Source organism: Dermacentor variabilis, chromosome 4 (genome assembly GCF_050947875.1).
Source record: "Dermacentor variabilis isolate Ectoservices chromosome 4, ASM5094787v1, whole genome shotgun sequence".
NCBI lineage: Eukaryota > Metazoa > Arthropoda > Arachnida > Ixodida > Ixodidae > Dermacentor > Dermacentor variabilis.
This window is the reverse complement of record NC_134571.1, coordinates 141,151,392-141,169,575: the sequence shown is the minus strand read 5'-3', so window position 1 is coordinate 141,169,575 and position 18,184 is coordinate 141,151,392. Positions and strand designations below refer to the sequence as shown.

The following is an 18,184-nucleotide window of genomic DNA, read 5'->3' as shown; positions in this document are numbered from 1 at the left end:
ACTTACGAAAGATTTGTATGCGAGGCTCTTTACATCGGGAGTAGCACTGTGCATGGTGCGTGTCAGGCACCACAGTAATTTGGAAGCTTTGGAGACTACCATGTATATGGGTATTCCATCATAGGTCCGATATAAGTGTTGCTCCTACATATGTATATTGATTCACTCGTTCAAGCCTATGGCCATATAATTTGATAATTGTAATTAGGAATATTTGTCTTCCTAGCTTTGATCCTTAACACCGACTTTTTAAGGTTTAACTCCATCTGCCATTCCTCACACCATTTCATCATCTTTTGAAGGCAGGAATTTAATTCACTCTGATCTTGGATTGAATTTTTTTACTGTAGATCACGTAATCATCAGCGAAGAGTCGTAATGGCACAGAAATGGTTTTTAGTATATCATTAACAAAGATAAAAAATTAAAGCGGACCTAACACACTACTTTGTGGTACCCCTGAGACGACGCGTAGGGTGCTAGACTGGTAACCACCAAATCTACTTATTATTCACGAAAACAAAGGTACAAGTAGAACCATTTTGTTAGATTTTGATTTTTGAAAACAGTATTGAACTTATGTAACACTTTCGGGGGCGACACCTTATCAAATGCTCTCGCGAAATCCAGGCATATGATGCCTGTTTGACCGCGTGAATTTATTGTTTCAGCAAGATCGTGAACTATTTCTAACAGTTGGGAAACTGTAGAGAATCCCTTTCGAAATCCATGTTGGCGACAGCAAATAAGGTTATGTTAATTTAGGTAGCCCAGGAGATGTTTTGATATGGTGCGTTCAAATAACTTGGAAGTTGTACTGGTGAAGAAAAATGGGTCTAATTGTTAACAGAAAGTTATTTCCCACTTTTGTGAACCAGTATGACTTTTGCTCGATTCCAAGCACCTGCAAAACATCCACTACTAACAGATGACTGAAATTTTTTTTCGGATATTTAGAAACCCATTCAGCGTACCAGTACAAAAACTCGTTTGGGATGCCATCCGGGCTCGGGTTCTTTTTTATGTCAACATGGAGTAAGAGGTCCAGAACACCTTGTTTATCAATTTCTAAATCGGGGTTATGCGGTCTTAGATTCTCATCAACAAAAGGCGGTAATACATTGTCATGTGTGAACACGGATGAAAAATAAGAGAAAATTTTCAGAACGTTCTAACCCATTCTCGTCTTCGCCAACAAGGCGCATAACACATGACGCATTAATGTAACGCCAAAATTTACCAGGGGACTCACGAAGAAACTTCGTTAGTGCTACGTCATAAAACCTTTCTTTGGATTCCTTTAGCAAGAGCTCCACTTGCCTGCTTATACGGTCAATGCGAAGATACTTTTCGGGGTCAGGGTTTAGTGAAGCCACCTTCCTTTTACCTTTTAGTCTCCGTTTAAGATGACGTATATCTCTAGTGATCCAATAATTTCTTTTATTAGTACGTTAAATTTTTTTTTAAATAAACTTGGTAATGCATCATGCTGTCAGTTCAGAAAAGAAGTTCTATAATCGGTCTGTACCGGCACCTGCGTCGCAAAGTAGCATTATATCAAAGATCGAATACTGAAGACAGTCTATTAACGGCAACGTCATCGGCAGCTCTAAAATTAGGGAAAGTTGTGTGGTAATGAGTATTCGTTGTCTCTGGTGATGCGCCTGACGACAACAAAACTGTCATGTGTTTCGACAATCCGTCGAGTACTTCGCACTCGCGGACGGGTGACTTTAGGCACTCGGATACAAAGACCAAATCGAGAATGGATGATGTCGTAACACATAACCTTGTGTAGTCAGTTACAAGTTGAAATAACTTATGACGGATATGGTATGATCTAGCAACTGTTCGCAACTTGTGTGTGCCAACTCTCGTGTGCCAGGCAATTTTGAAGGCCAGCCAATCCCAGGCAGATTAAAATCCCCAAGCAAGAGAATCTTACTGTCATGAGGTAGATATCCGTCCATGAAATATTGCAACTTTGCCAGAACGTCCACCGGTAATTTTGGGGCTCAGTAGGCTGCCCCAATGAAAACTGTGCGGCCATCTAAGTTTGTCTTTATCCACAATGCTTCGATGTCATTTACGTCTGGCAAAGCAGAGAATGCTAGGGTATTTTTACCATATTCGCAATGCCCCTACGTTTTGTGTTCTCGATCTTTTCTGACTATCTAATAGTCGGGAAGAGTAATTTCGGCATCTAAATTATCCTATATTTTTCAATATTTATCTTATATTAACCAATATTTTTACGCATGAAGAAAACGAAGACCGCTCGTAACAATGTCAGGTTCATGTTCTAAGGCTATGCTTTCTAACTCAACCAATTTATTTATGATACTTCTGGCGTTCAGGTTTATAACCCGTAAATGTCGACACCGGGGCTTTTAAAGTCATTTGTTTCTGTCGGAATAGGTATGGCACCTGTACCTTGCATTAGTAGTTTCATTCCATGCGTACAATCAGTCGCGTCACGCAGAGGAAATTACAGAACCCTGAAATGAAACAATTGCCCGGGAAAAATACGCGCGAGAGCCGAAGCCAACAGACTGCATCCAACTAAGTGGTGACGCACGTAGCGAGATGTTGAAACGCTGGGTATTATGCTGTCGCCTCATATCTCCTCGACACAGTATCTGACTGTAGTTGCATATTCTTTATATTGCTCCGTCCGTAAAAGCAAACCGCGCTGCATCTGCGGCGTTTTCGTGTATCCCGAGTGACTTCTACGCAAGAAACAAGAAAATTGGGACGACGTCCGAAGGGCACGTTTTGTCTTTGTAGTACTTTTAAATCGCAGGGCGAGTGAACAACAGCAAGTCACGGAAAAGTACGTACTAACAGCAACCGAAGCCAACGTAAAAAAAAAAGCATCGATTTATCATCATCGCATCGTGACAAACGCATAAAAATCCAAGAACCTAATCTGACCTACGAGATTTTGTCTGCCTTGCTCGCGTGCCGGCGTCCACTCGTACCGCTTGCTCGATCCACGACGCCACTCAATTACTTGCTTGTTCAAGGCTTCTTGAACCAACATTTATAGTTAAAAAAATAGAAGTTAATAGCCGTATTGATGAGCGAGTGACGCCATCTCACAAAACAAACAGCGAAATATCTCTCGTGGGTCTCTCAACAAATTCGACGAAAAATCGCAGTGACCGGTGCGATCCGTGCGACATGCCACCAGCCGCTTGGTCGAAGCCGCCGAGGGAAGAGCGAAAATGAGCGCCTGCGACTGCGACTACCGTCGCACGCGAGCGAAATCGCGCTTCCAGTGCAATGATAATCGTATCATGCAAAGCAGCCTTGACGCGACTCTCGACTTTCTCACGTACCGGCACGACATGCATTTTGGCGCCGCTAGAATGCTCCGAGTGTTCTTAGTGAAGCGCGAGAGAGGAGTCCTGGCTGCGTAACTCGTTCCGACGGTGGCGATACTTTGTGTCACTATATTGATTCAATGCAGAATGCATTACCACCAACAGTCATGGGGAGAAGGGCGCTGTCGAATTTTTATTTGGACTGTGCAAGTACTCGTCCAGTCAATACATTCCTTTGGTAGTGCCTTGAATTTCGAACCCCATCGCCTATAATTGATCTTGTCTTATCGCGCTTCGGGTGAGAGGTAATGCGACACATTTGGTGAGAATTTATCCCCAGCTCCTCCCTACGCTGTCCCACGTGGTCCATGAGTAGGAAAAGGATTGCAAATGGAAAGGTAAATTCTTTTAAGCTCCCGTGAATAATTCTTTTGCCGCCTCCAACCTGAGCTGATGTGCGCTTCAATAATTTCCGCTGGAGGGGAAGATTCCCAAGCGGCGGGGGTTTGTAGGTAGGCGTGTATGACTAAAACGTCCCTGAGGCAACAGCTGCGTGCCAAATAGCGTGACGTGCTGTTAGATAGCGGGAGAAAATGAGGCACGGTAACAAAATTGCACTAGCAGTAGGTGTAACAACCGTCCATATCCGCTGCACACCACTTTTGTTTCCCAATATTCGGTGCTGTAGCGTGCATGCGATTGTACCTTTCAGCCTTCCCGCATTAGCACATGCTCTTTTAGTCCAGCTATCACGGTAAGTGACTGCAATGCTCCCGCGTCAAACATTTTGCGTAAAGAATGTGCATGCATTATTTATTGCGCTTCCTCACCACAGTAAGTTTTTCAACTCATTACGAAAGCACAATTCATTACATTTCGGCACAAAAGGATTTCATGCGTTATTAATAGACTGAAATAGTAATAGACTGAAAGCTATTCAAGAAAAAGACAGCAGTTGCTTATGAAGTGTGTTTCTCGCCATCCAGTGCGAGAACACCCGGCGAAAACTTATTCATTCAAATTTCTGGCACAAACTGAAATGGACGTACTCGGACGCATTCCTTGGGTCAAAACATTGCTAGTGTCACAACAAGGCTGCGCCTTAGTTTTGTGCCGTACACGCAACCCCAGTACATTTCTTACAGGTGTGCCATTGTTTTACTGTCTTCGTTCTGCACAATAGCCGAGCTCACGGCATCACTTCTACTGAGAGCTTTTTATACTTCATTATTGCAGCTCTCCAAAACAGGTAAGACCATTCTACGACGAGTTGTTACTCTCTTCCATGACATACGCTTCGCCTGTTTGGTGGTACACATATCCCGCCTCAACACTTATATGAAAAACTACATCTACCCAGCGTACGCTACTTCTTTCGATCACAGGAGCTTCCAGAACTGCACGCATAGATTCATTATACGATGATGCGTGCACCTTACCTATACGCATTCAATTAGGTCGTACCAACGCACAGTTCGCACTTTTGACATCAAGATCAATTACATCTTACAGGACCCAAACTTACGAAGCTTCAACCATACAACTGCCCTTAGATGCCTAGACAGGAAGCCCCGACCGAAAACACCCTTCTATTTCACACCTCTTAATATTCCACATGATTTCACTTCACTGCGCCACCCGTACACCATTGGTGCTAAGGGTGGAAGAGTGCTAAGAATCTCTGCGTGCGGACAGGCCGCCATTGGAATCTGAACCTGGCAGCGTTTAACACTAGAACGTTGCCTAATGAGGCGAGTCTAGCAGTGCTATTGGAGGAATTAGCGGGCAGTAAATGGGATATAATAGGGCTAAGTGAGGTTAGGAGGACAAAAGAAGCATTTACAGTGCTAAAAATCGGGCACGTCCTGTGCTATCGCGGCTCAGCGGAAAGACGAGAACTAGGAGTCGGATTCCTGATTAATAAGGATATAGCTGGTAACATACAGGAATTCTATAGCATTAACGAGAGGGTGGCAGGTCTTGCTGAGAAACTTAAGAAGAGGTACAAATTGAAGGTTTTGCAGGTCCACGCCCCTACATCCAGTCATGATGACAAGGAAGTCGAAAGCTTCTATGAGGACTTGGAATCGGGGATGGGTTAAGTGAAAGCAAAATACACTGTACTCATGGGCGACTTCAATGACAAGGTAGGGAAGAAGCAGGTTGGAGACAAGTCAGTGGGGGAATATGGCATAGGTTCTAGGAATAGCCGGGGAGAGTTATTAGTAGAGTTTGCAGAACAGAATAATATGCGGATAATGAATACCTTCTTCCGCAAGCGGGAAAGCCCATAGTGGACGTGGAGGAGCGCGAATGGCGAGACTAGAAATGAAATAGCCTTTATACTTTGCGCTGACCCTGGCATCATACAAGATGTGGACGTGCTCGTCAAGGCGCGTTGACGTGACCATAGGATGGTAAGAATTCGAATTATCCTAGACTTGAGGAGGGAAATGAAGAAACTGGCACATAAGAAACCGATCAATGAGTTAGCGGTAAGTAGGAAAATAAAGGAATTCCGGATCAAGATACAGAACAGGTATTCGGCTTTAACTCAGGAGGAGGACCTTAGTGTTCAAACAATGAATGACAATCTTATGGGCATCATTAAGGAGTGTGTAATAAAAGTCGGTGGTAACTCCGTTAGACAGGATACCAGTAAGCTATCGCAGGAGACGAAAGATCTGATCAAGAAACGCCAATGTATGAAAGCCTCTAACCCTAGAGCTAGAATAGAACTGGCAGAACTTTCCAAGTTAATCAACAAGCGTAAGACAGCTGACAGAAGGAAGTATAATATCGATAGAATTGAACATGCCCTCAGGAACGGAGGAAGCCTAAAAGCAGTGAAGAAGAAACTAGCAATAGTCAAGAATCAGACACATGCGTTAAGAGACAAAGCCGGCTATATCATTACTAATATGGATGAGATAGTTCAAGCGCCTGAGGAGGTCTATAGAAATTTATATATTACCAGTGGCACCCACGACGCTAATGGAAGAGAGAATAGTCTAGAGGAAATGGACATCCCACGAGTAACGCCGGAAGAAGTAAAAGCCATGGGAGCAATGCAGAATGGGGAAGGCAGCTGGGTAGGATCAGGTAAAAGCAGATGCGTTGAAGGATGGTGGGCAGATTGTTCTAGGAAACTAGCCCCCCTGTATACGCAATCCCTCACGACCTTGAGCGTACCATAATTTTGGAACAACGCAAACATAACCCTAATCCATAACAAATGGGACGCCAAAGACTTGAAAAATTATAGACCGATCAGCTTACTGTCCGTTGCCTACAAAGTATTTACTAAGGCAATCGCAAATGGAATCAGGAGCACCTTAGACTTCTGTCAACCAAAGGACCAGGCAGGATTCCGTAAAGGCTGCTCAACAATAGACCATATTCGCACTATCAATCAGGTGATAGAGAAATGTGAGAAATATGAATAACCCTTATATATAGCTTCCATTGATTACGAGAAAGGGTTTGATTCAGTCGAAACCTCAGCAGTCATGCAGGCATTACGGAATCAGGGTGTAGACGAGCCGTATGTAAAATTACAGAAAGATATCTATAGCGGATCCACAGCCACCGTAGTCCGCCAGTAAGAAAGCAACAAAATCGCAATATAGAAGGGCGCCAGGCAGGGAGATACGATCTCTCCAAAGCTATTGACAGCGTGTTTACAGGAGGTATTCAGGGACCTGGATTGGGAAGAATTGTAGACAAGAGTTAATGGAGAATACCTTAGTAACTTTCTATTCACTGATGATATTGCCTTGCTTAGTAACTCAGGGGACCAATTGCAAGGCATGCTCACTCACCTGGAGAGGCAAAGCAGACGGTTGGGTCTAAAAATTAATCTGCAGAAAACTAAAGTAATGTTTAACAGTCTCGGGGAAGAGAACAGGAGATTACGATAGGTAGCGAGGCACTGGAAGTGGTAAGGGAATACATCTACTTAGGGCAGGTAGTGATAGCGGATGCGGATCATGAGGGTGAAACAACCCGAAGAGTAAGAATGGCACCCCAGGACGATGCAACGAGCTGTGCAAAGAAGAATGATGGGGGTAATGTTAAGGGTTAAGAAAAGGGCAGATTGGGTGAGGGAACAAACGCGAGCTAATGACATCTTAGTTGAAAGCAAGAAAAGGAAATGGGGGGGGGGGGCGGAGCAGGACATGTAATGAGGAGGGAAGATAACCGATGGTCATTAAGGGTTATGGGCTGGATTCCAAGAGAAGGCAAGCGTAGCAGAGGGCGGCAGAAAGTTAGGTGGGCTGATGAGATTAAGAAGTTTGTAGGGCCAACATGGCCACAATTTGCACATGACCGGGGTAGTTGGAGTAGTATGGGAAAGGCCTCTGCCCTGCAGTGGGAGTAGCAGGATGATGGTGATGATGGTGATGATGATACCATTTGTTTACTGAAATATCCTGCAAGCCGCACCCTGCCAAACCTGCGTTTGTGATTCTAGATTTTCTTTTTTAAATTCCATAATCTTACGCTTATAAAGTTGTTCACAAGATGCATTTACAAGGATGTAAAACGCTAGCGGGTACGGGAGAACGCCCAATGAGGCTGTCTTGCATTTTCGTTGTCTTTGGAGCCGTCATCACTTTCGTCTTCACGAAAGTGATGACACAATATCTGGACATTACTGGTTCATAAGAGTTTAAACAGGTTTACTGACTGGGAATTTAGAGTGTCTGACGCAACGGTAAGACCTGAACACCGAGCATATCCTATGACTCGCGCTGGTGGTTATGATCAAGTATACATTAAAGGTGATTGAGCGCAGGGAAACACGAGGCCAAAAAAGGCACATTAGACGCACAGGTATTGTTAGCATGTGTGTCTAATGTACCTTCTTTTGTCCTCGTGTCTCCCTGCGCCGAATTACTTACGGTAAAGATGTACCAAGAAGCCCGCCTCACCACCTTTGATTCTGATCATCCAGCGTCTGTCGTCTTCGCTACAATTACACTTGTGGACGAAAAAGAAGCTGTTCCGGTGTCCTAAGAACTCGCCATTATGGGCGGGTCGTAGTACATCTTGAGGCGACTCAGAAGTAAGATGTCTCATCCGCGACTGCACCGGTCCAAGAGGGCACCACGGTTTCGGTGGCGTAGTTCATAATTGTGCGCTCAACGATGTGGTAAGGACCTTCATATCGGATAGTAGTTTCGAAGAGAGACGAAGTATATTTTCAGGGACTGACAGCCATGCAAGGCCACAAAGAAGGAAAATGGGTGCTCTGGTTTTGGCGCGATTGCTATTCTGGCGCTCCTGGTCAGTAGAAGTTAAGGCCCACGCGAGTTCACGGCTCTCCTCAGAATGCTTCGTAGCTGCAGAAACGGGCACATGCTCGGATGTATCCGGCCCGTACAGTAAGAATTGTGTCGATAGTGCGCGATAGTGCGCGATAATGCGCGATAGTGACAGTAAATAGGAAGGAGGTCGAAATAGCAGTGGTTCTCTGAGTAGCACTGCTGTTGCGTGGCCGACAAAGGGCGGAATGAGGTCCCAGCTTGTATTGTCAGAGGCGATATGCATTTGAGAGCGGTACGCAGTAGTTATCCAACGAAGAACGTTGCACTGATCAAGGGTTGCCTCAAAGGCCTGGGGCAAGAAGACACGCCCGCAATCAATGAGCAGTTCTTGGGGTGGACTGTGACGCAGGATAAAACGACGAAAGAGGAACTAGGCAACGTCGCATTCTCTAGCTAAAAGGTGGTTTCGCAGTATCGCGTAAGATGGTGAATTGCGACGATGGCGCAGTGATTAGCAACACATATCAGGAGAAGTGGCCCATACAAATCCATGCAGATATTTGCAAATGGCTGGGCCGGGCAATGTAGAGGCCTGGCGACAATTATAGTGAATATATCTGGCAATGGCAGCTGGGGCAAAAGCGAACAAATTTTGAACGTAGATGTACATTCCTTCGCAAGTAAAACCGCTGCCAAAGACGCTGGGAAGTTTATAAGATTCCTGAGTGTGCTCCAGATCAGTGTATAAGAACGCACAGATTTCGGAACACAAACTTCGAGGTATACTTAAGTCTTAGTAACCACTAGAGGCCCTTTGAGAAATAAGTGTTTGGTTGTGTGATTTGTGTGAGTGGTCGGTTGTGTTGGCGACTCGGTGAGAAAGCCTTTAAGGGAGCAATCCAGTGCTTCTTGCACTTCTAAGGACCGATCATGCCAATTTCAATGGACGAAACGGTACATTGAGACGCTGAGGAACAGGAAATTTCAGCGGGCAGGCGAGAGCGTGATAGCGCATCGGTGTCAGAATGTGGGCGTCTGTTTTGGTACACGACGCGGATGTCATAGTCTTGAAGGCGGAATACCCAGCGGGTAAGGCGGCCTGAGGGACATGTCAACGATGAAAGCCAACACAGTGCATGATGGTCTGTGACGACATCGAATGAGCGCTCATAGCTATAATGACGGAGCTTCGTAAGGGCCCAGACAATGGCTACGCATTCCTTCAGTGTTAAATTGTGGTTGGTTACTGCTTTCGTCAATGTTCGACTTTCGTCTGCAACGGCACTTTCAGCGAATTGGAGCTTGTGTTGCACAACAATAGCGGCGATGCCGACACAGCTAGCTTCCGTGCACACTAGAAAATGGAAAGTAAAGTAAGAAGAACGTACAGATCCTTGAAAGCGTCCTAACACTTTTATGACCACAAAGAGAGAGTGCAGTTGCTATCGAGTAGTTTCGTCAGGGGTGATATAGCTGCGGCAACATATTGAATGAGCCTTCGGTACTAAGACTCAAGTGAAACTGCGTAGTACTGTTACGGACGTTGCTTTAGGAAAATTCAGCGACGGCGCGAAGGTTGGCTGATTTTCGAAAGAGGCCGTCCTTGCATACATTACCAAGTATGATAAGCTGTCTCTCTGCGAAGCAGCGCTTTTTCAATTTCAATTGTAGTAAGCGTTGGTTGACCTTGTCAGGACAAATTTGAGCCGCTGAAGATGTGTGGTCAAGTATGGAGCAAAGACAATATTGTCGAGATAGCATAGGCACGTACGTGTCCCACTTCAAGCCACGTAACAGTCTGTCCATCATACGCTCAAATGTTACGGGCGCATTACAAATTCCAAAGGGAATGGCGTTAAATTCATGTAAACCATCAAGTGTAACAAATCCTGTCTTCGGACGATCAACTTCTTACTGGCACTTGCTAATAGCCCTACCTCAAATCCCGGCCACGGCGGCCGCATTTCGATGGGGGCGAAATGCGAAAACACCCGTGTGCTTAGATTTAGGTGCACGTTAAAGAACCCCAGGTGGTCAAAATTTCCGGAGTCCTCCACTACGGCGTGCCTCATAATCAGAAAGTGGTTTTGGCACGTAAAACCCCAAATATTATTATTACCTCAAATCTAATTCGGGAAAGAATTCAGCTTTATTTAAACAGTCTATAGCGTCATCTATTAGCAGCACGGGGTAGACGCCTTTGCGAGTGAAGTTGTCAAAGCATCGGTAATCTACACAGCAGTGAACAGAGCCATCCTTCTTCGTAATGAGAACACCAGGAGACGTCCATTGACTATATGAAAGTCGAATCACTTGGCGGTGAAGCATGTAGTGCACATGCCAGTTGACAGCATGATGCTCTGTGGCAGATACGCGATACGGACGTTATCGCAATGGCTGGTACGCGCGAGGCAGTACCAGTGGACGTATGGTAACGTAACAGTGGACGCAACAGTGGAGCGTAACAGTGGACGTATGGCCTGAAGAACTTTGCATGAAATCAAAATAATGAAATTCTTCTGAGACGCACAGAAGCTGGGAACACTTAACCTGTGTAAGGTCTTCGGCGGTGAAGAGACCAAACACTTCTGTGGACAATGCGTCCGACGTAGACAACTCACTGAGGGTAGGGTACCTGGTGGAGGCTGTATCACCCGATGGGTCGACGACTTGCACGTCGTCAATGTATTCCTCATCGTCAAGGCATTCTGATCGAAGCAGTGTCACAAAATAGGGCAGAGGGCACGAAACAATTTTTCAGCAGGCTTGCGTAGTGTCCACAGCAGCAAGAGGTTGCACAAAACCTTTTCCTCTAATGAACAGGGCAGATGGAGAGAACATTGTGATTATGTCATCGACGCTGCTGCAGCACACGGGACGAAGCGCTCAACCCTTGGGGAAATGTTCGTATCTCCCTTCATAGGCAGTTTACAGTCATGTACAGCCAATGGCAGGAACATCGGCCAAGGTCACAATAGACTTCTGTGAAAGTTCAACTTCGGCACATGCGCAATGAATGACAGCGTTATGGCCTCAGAGGAAATTGCACCCGAGGATAACGTCATAAGAGCAAGAAGAAATGACAATAAACTTGCTGGCATACAAGACATCCTGACAGACTACAAGCGCCGTACACGTCGCTAAAAGGTCAACATGCTGAACGCTTGGTGTACGAATGGACTGGCCCGTAATTGGATTTGTGAGTTTGCGAAGCGTAAAAGGTCAATATGCTGAACGCTTGGTGTACGAATGGACTGGCCCGAAATTGGATTTGTGAGTTTGCGAAGCGTAAAAGGTCAATATGCTGAACGCTTGGTGTACGAATGGACTGGCCCGAAATTGGATTTGTGACTTTGCGAAGCGAGTGACAGCATTATTAGTCCATATCAGATCCAGTGGTTCGATGTCCACGAGACAGAAGGCGCGAACACCTTCATCAGAAATTTCTAGAACTTGGCTCACGGACTACGACAATCAATTTTCGTCTTCTCAAGCCACAGAACGAGGCCGCATCGATGATGGCAAGTGGCGACGTGGAGAAGGTGAATAGTTGGCATGTGACATGCGACGAACAGGTGCTGACGCCACCGTAGAGGTGTCATAGGAGCCTTAAAATAGACCCGGCATGGCTGTCTCACAGGATGTCTCGGCCTATGTGGTACCAGGCAATAGAGCGTGTCGACAATGCCGACGATATAACCGGCGTAGCCACACGAAAGCCTATAGGCCAGTAGTCTGCCGAGCGTCGCGAGTTTGCGATGGCAGGTCCAATCTTGGTCACAGGACGCGGTGCCCCAGGCGTCTGATGAAAGAACGGGACAGCGGCTGGTAGTCCGGGCCTAGGTACGACGTCGCCGTAAGTGAGAGGCGGAGCTGCTACTGCATAGAGTTGTCGGGGCCTCTGGACGGCTTCAGCACAATTAACGGGCACCGCAGCAGGGAGCTGTTCACTGTGCACGGGCAGGACCTCGCCGATTTCTTGCTCAATCGCGTGGCGGAGCATGGCCTTAAAATTCGTGCTACCGCTGAGCGAATGGCATTAAGGAGAGCTGGCGGGCAACTTCCTCACGCACAGACGCCTTTATCGGTTCGAGAAGCTTCGATTGATTGGAAATGGCAGCCACTCCAGCATGAGGTTCATCGTATGGAGAAGGGCGACAGGTCAAATATTGCTGACTGAGCACCTCATTGCAACTTTGGCACAGAGTGACGGTTTCTGCTAATGTGCGCGGACTCTTTGCAAGCAGCACATTAAACAGATCATCCTATATTTGCTCCATAACAATGGTGATTCTTTATTACTCCAACATGTTCGTACTCATAATCTTGAGCAAGTCCAGAACGTCTTCGATGTAGATCGTGAATGATCCACCCGATTGCTCCGCTCGCTAACGCAAACACTGCTCTGCGCACGATTGCGAACAGCAGGTGTGCCAGAAAGGCCCACAAAAGAGGTCTTAAATGCGGACCACGTCTGGAAATCCGTCTCATGGTTCGAGGGCTATCACGCCCTCGAGGTATAAAATCATGTTGTTCAGTCTTTTGGCATGTGCCATGTGCGTTGCGCGCACTTTCCCGCATGACGAGATCCAGTCCTCTACTTCGTTGCCATCCACGAGGCTGCAAACAGCAGGGTCGTTTTCGCGGAGCACATCGGGGCCCACGACCGATCCTCGAATCACCTGCTCAGGAGCGTCGTCGGGCATGGCTGATGGTAGCGTGCGGCATTGAAGTGCCAAGTTGGACGGTTTGAAGGTACCCCTCACCTTCACCACAAGAGGTTTATTCGCCGAGGTTAGGAAGCGCTAACGCGACGGTAAGACCAAAACACCGAATCTGAGCACCAGCACCGATTCCGTGCCTCTTGCCGGACTTCGTTACACAAGCAACAAGTTCGTAGGCAGCCGACACTGCTGCAATACTGGAGAGTCTGCTATACGCACAAAGGAAAGCAGGCATGGTACGTTTACATGTTTATACTGCCGGTGTGCCCACTTCAATAGCATTGTCGCAACTTACTACAACCAATCCTACAAGTAGACTTCATCAAACCAATTCCTATTGAAATGTCGGCCTCACGGCCTGTTAATTTATTTCATACCCGTATACCGTGTCACCACTGGCAACAAGAATGATGATGCAACTACTTCAGCAGCAGCTTATTAGGATGTCACCCGTACTGCTTTATAATCTTTGAGCTCCTTTCTTTCCGCCTTGAACTCTAATTAACACACAAAGCGCACAACTTGAACGAGGGACCATTCTTACACAGATGCTTATCTATATGCAAACAGTGCGTATTTAATCTCATCGTTATTTCCACCTCTTCTACCACTGATGTACATCACAACGTCACATGGTCGATTTATATTTTACTATCACCTTTTTCAACTTTGATCTTCCAACACACTCGCTTGCGGAAACCATTGCGACTCCACAGCACATCATTTCAATGTTTACACGTTAGCATAGCCTATCGCATAATTTTTAAAGGATGATGCATCCGTATAAGTCACTCCTGGCATGTACAAGCCACTATCTAGAGATAAACGAAAGAGGGCTCTTCTAATTTCTTTCCTATCAAAATCTCTCACTTTTCCGACCTCACCTCTATCTTATGACGCATGTGGACTTTTAGCATAATTTTTTGTAGCGTTCAACCTGTCGTACCTCTTACTCAAGTCAACAAAGGTGCAGCATGGTTCTGGGGTTACGGCGGGACGACAAGTGGCACTTTCACTTCCACTATTTTTCTTACTTGTACTGACGATACCTCTCAGTGTTTTTCCGCTTTTCACCTTACCCTTTTCTGGTCACCTGTCTTCAACGCCGAATTTTTCGCTTCCTTTCCCTCAACTGACGATCCATGGACAACTCTTTTTCTTCTCGTACACCGACCTGGACCTCTTCACTCTTTTTACATCATTTATTGTTTCCTTCCGAATTGTTTTTCCTTTCCTCTTGCATGACTGATGTAGCAATCAACTTTGTCGGACGGAGATCAGGATTTTGGAAGATTCCTAACGCTGATGCGGCCTTTCGGCCAGCGGGAGTGGGGGAGGGGGGTGCACATTCTTGAGGTGCACACGCGCTGCGAACGTAAACAGCTGATTCCCGAAAAATGACTGAACATGCCTGTCACACATTTAACTGCATCAAAGGCTATTCAGGCCTCTGAGCTACCCTCTGAGTTAACAAGCACCACCCTAGCATGTCGGTTGGGTCGTAAAATAGTGCGAACCCTCTGGTCAGGCGCTAGTTCGAAGTTTTATACCCGGACCAGGACGCAGTTTCCTTCGCCTGACGAGCTTTCCTTCTGTAAACCCCTGAAGGGTTTCCTTTGCAGCTACGTGCTACAGTCGAGTCGGTGAAAATTTCCCTTTTCATAAATGTTCCTTATCTTAATTGTGAAAGTTTTTTGAGATAGTGATAGATGCCAGTGAAATTTCTTAAATATATTGTCTTTTGGTACAATCCACGTAAATTGCTATTTGCGGACACAAATTCACACAGGTCAAGGAATCTGTCAGAGGGGATTCTTGAAAAAACTGCGACAGAAGGTACTGTACACTTCATCGCGTAAGGGCATGAAATGAGGCCAGGGTTGTGACGGAAAGTGTCGTAATGAACATCATTATTTTGTTCATTTTTCGCAGCCACAGGGTGAAAATCAACCTCATGTCGACAACAAAGCCATTCGCTCAAAACATTGATGGTGTCCCAAGAGACCCGCATTGCGACCCTGAAGTCCTTAAAGGAGCGTTGGAGTTCCGCGCACAAGAAGGCGATCTGGTCCTGCTTTCATTTCCCAAAACCGGAACGCACTGGGTCCTTTATATTGTGCAGCTTATTCTAAAGAAAGGCCAACCCATCACAAGTTACGATGAGTTCACACAAAACATGATATATCTGGGAGTGTCACACCCTGACGACTTGAAACCAAGCCTGCCACTGCGTGTGATCTCATCGCATTATCCCTTGAGAAATGAGTCAATGAGCAGCGAGGCAAAGTACATCTACGTGGCGCGGAACCCGTGGGACGTCTGCGTGTCATTCTACCACATGGCGACAAGTCTCAGCGCTTACCGCTTCCAACATGGCACATTCGACCAGTTCTTCGATGCTTTCCTGAGCGAGGACGTCGCAGGCTGCGGGAACTACTTCGATCACGTGGTTTCCGGATATGAGCTCAAGGACATACCCAACGTGTTTTTCGTGACATATGAGAACTTGACGAAAGACACCCGAGGCACTGTTCTGAAGCTTGCGCGCTTCTTGGGAGACAGCTATGCAGCAGATTTGGAAAAAGATAATCGGCTGCTTAATGAGTTGCTTGAACGATGCTCGGCCGATCACATGAAAGAGACGATGGTCGGGGACCTCAACAGAAACTCAAATCCTAGTATCGACAATCTGCTGCGGCGCCTTGACGCGAATTGCAAAGATGGACACAGCGGAGACAGAAAGAAGTACTGCCTCGTAAGAGAAGCCAAAGTAGGTGGGTGGAAGAGGTACTTTTCACGGGAACAGCTGCGGCGCTTGGAAGAAGCGATAAAGAAGGTGGAAGAAATATCGCAGGTGATGGAGCTTTGGAGTGATATACATGAAGAGGCCACTGCGGCGTTAACTGCGAAATAAGCAATAAAGGTGTGAGCATGAAAAGTTGTCAAGAAATTTCCGCCTTTTTCCTTTGTTTCTTTGAAGAATACTTTCTACCAATTTCATCTAAAAATGTCATTCTCTGTCACTTCGAGGTGCAATCAGCAGTGCTGAAGATAAGTACCTCATTGTGTGCTTTATTCAGGAACATAAAGAGGCAACAGCCTAACCTGTTCAAGGTTGTCGATTGGAAGCCTCCGAGTTTACCAATGATGTGTATGGCAATGAATGTTCTCGTAGTTTGTGCTCGTGGCAGCTTTTTGGTTTGACTGGCCCCGACGGAGGGAAGCCGTTCTATTGACGCCTGCCCGTCTCAGTTTTTCAACAGAATATATATATATATATATATATATATATATATATATATATATATATATGTGTGTGTGTGTGTGTGTGTGTGTGTGTGTGTGTGTGTGTGTGTGTGTGTGTGTGTGTGTGTGTGTGTACCCGAGCCGGGGATACCCGAATCTATCGTCACGTCAATGGAACTTCAAACTTCCGTGTTTAGCATGCAAAATTTTGTGCTCCTGGTAGAACTCTGGACGACGCTCAAGCTTCGATTTTAAGAGTGGAACACGGCAGCATTCAAAGATTCCTGGCTGGATTTTACACTTTGCAGCAACTGCAGCTCATGCAATCCTAGTGTTTACCGCGAAACGCTGGCGGTGAACGCTGTGCATGAAGGCAAGCTTTCTGGTAGAAACGCGGCCTCTTCCGTAAGCCGATCTCCTGTTATTGTTTGATACATTTAATATCTCAGTCTGATAAGATCTAACATAAAAGTATGCATTGTCGGGTTTTTTATGACATTTACTCGTCGGTTGTCATTACAAAATTCTGAGGAATAATTTTGTATAGAATAAAAGGCAAGGTATGAGCAACCTTGGTGACAGAAGAGCGGTTGGGTATTGTTACGATTTACCTACGGGGGCTGGCGATCTGCGGGGAAGCGACCTCCGAACCCCTGCCTGCCCGCTGCGGCAACTCTCTGTGTAAGGACGACAATGCGCCTCGTCAACAGCCGTACGGCGCCGGTATGTCTAGACGTGGTCGGCGGACCAAGGATTGTCAGTGGATTCGCCGTCGCCGTCACGGTTCGTTTGGAGCGGAAGAACTCCTGGAAGAAGATGTTTTGCGAAGCGGTTTCACGGGCCCCAGAAGCCGTCAGTTAGTGGACAGACGCGGTGGCCATTGACAGCGGGTTCAACTCTGGGGTCACGAGGCGCCTGCATGGGGCAAGACCCCTGTCTGCGAGAAACCCTCTCGCCTCAGTGTGTTCAGTGAATCCTGTGCAGAAGTATGTGTGTAAACCCTCCCCCTCAAAGGCGGGTCGGCTATGATGACTTTAGGCGCTCCGATTGGTCGAAGGTTGAACGGCCGTTTTCCCTCACCTAAGGATCTAGGGAGGACAGAGTGTTTTAAGGAGCCGTTGCGCGGCTGCTGGGTGTGCATTCTCTTTCATTCATGCTAGACTGATGAACTGTAACTTTCTCCACCCTTCATGTAGATATTGTAAATAAATCCGATATTCCTCGTTCTCGATGAGAACAAGTCGTTCCCTTCAACAACGTCCTCAGCGTGGATGAGTTGGACGACGGCATGGGCCAGCTACCATCTAACTCGTGCCCGACCCCAAACCTTACAGTATGCGTAGTTCGAAATTATTTTTTGCCGATAGGATGTCCGACGCAGGACGCCGACGTCGTATTCTCTGCGACACGGGGCCCTTAACGCTATCGCGTTAGTACTTCATTTAAGATATGTGAGACGTGATCATGCCATCCACTGTGTGTACTTATGAAACAAGACCGCAGTGATGTAATCTATCGCCTAAAGATAGAAAACCTAATGTCTGCAAGGGAAGACAAACTTTTCACCAGGTAAAAAAATTTGCGAGTGGCTCTGCTATCGCCAGTGGAGCCAGTAGAG

General features: G+C 46.3%; 1 protein-coding gene across 1 annotated transcript; it reads left to right on the top strand.

The window, feature by feature from the left end:
- Positions 1 to 4,033: 4,033 nt before the first annotated feature.
- LOC142577988 (sulfotransferase 2A8-like) lies at positions 4,034 to 16,256 on the top strand. Its single transcript, XM_075687414.1, has 2 exons — positions 4,034 to 4,080; positions 15,253 to 16,256. The coding sequence occupies exon 2, from the start codon at positions 15,275 to 15,277 to the stop codon at positions 16,232 to 16,234; it is 960 nt and encodes a 319-aa protein (XP_075543529.1). The 5' UTR covers positions 4,034 to 4,080; positions 15,253 to 15,274; the 3' UTR covers positions 16,235 to 16,256.
- The last annotated feature ends 1,928 nt before the right edge of the window (positions 16,257 to 18,184 follow it).

What these genes read in the sequence shown, in the direction of transcription:
- LOC142577988 (XM_075687414.1), top strand. Translation starts at nt 15,275, where the DNA reads ATGTCGACAACAAAGCCATTCGCTCAAAACATTGATGGTGTCCCAAGA.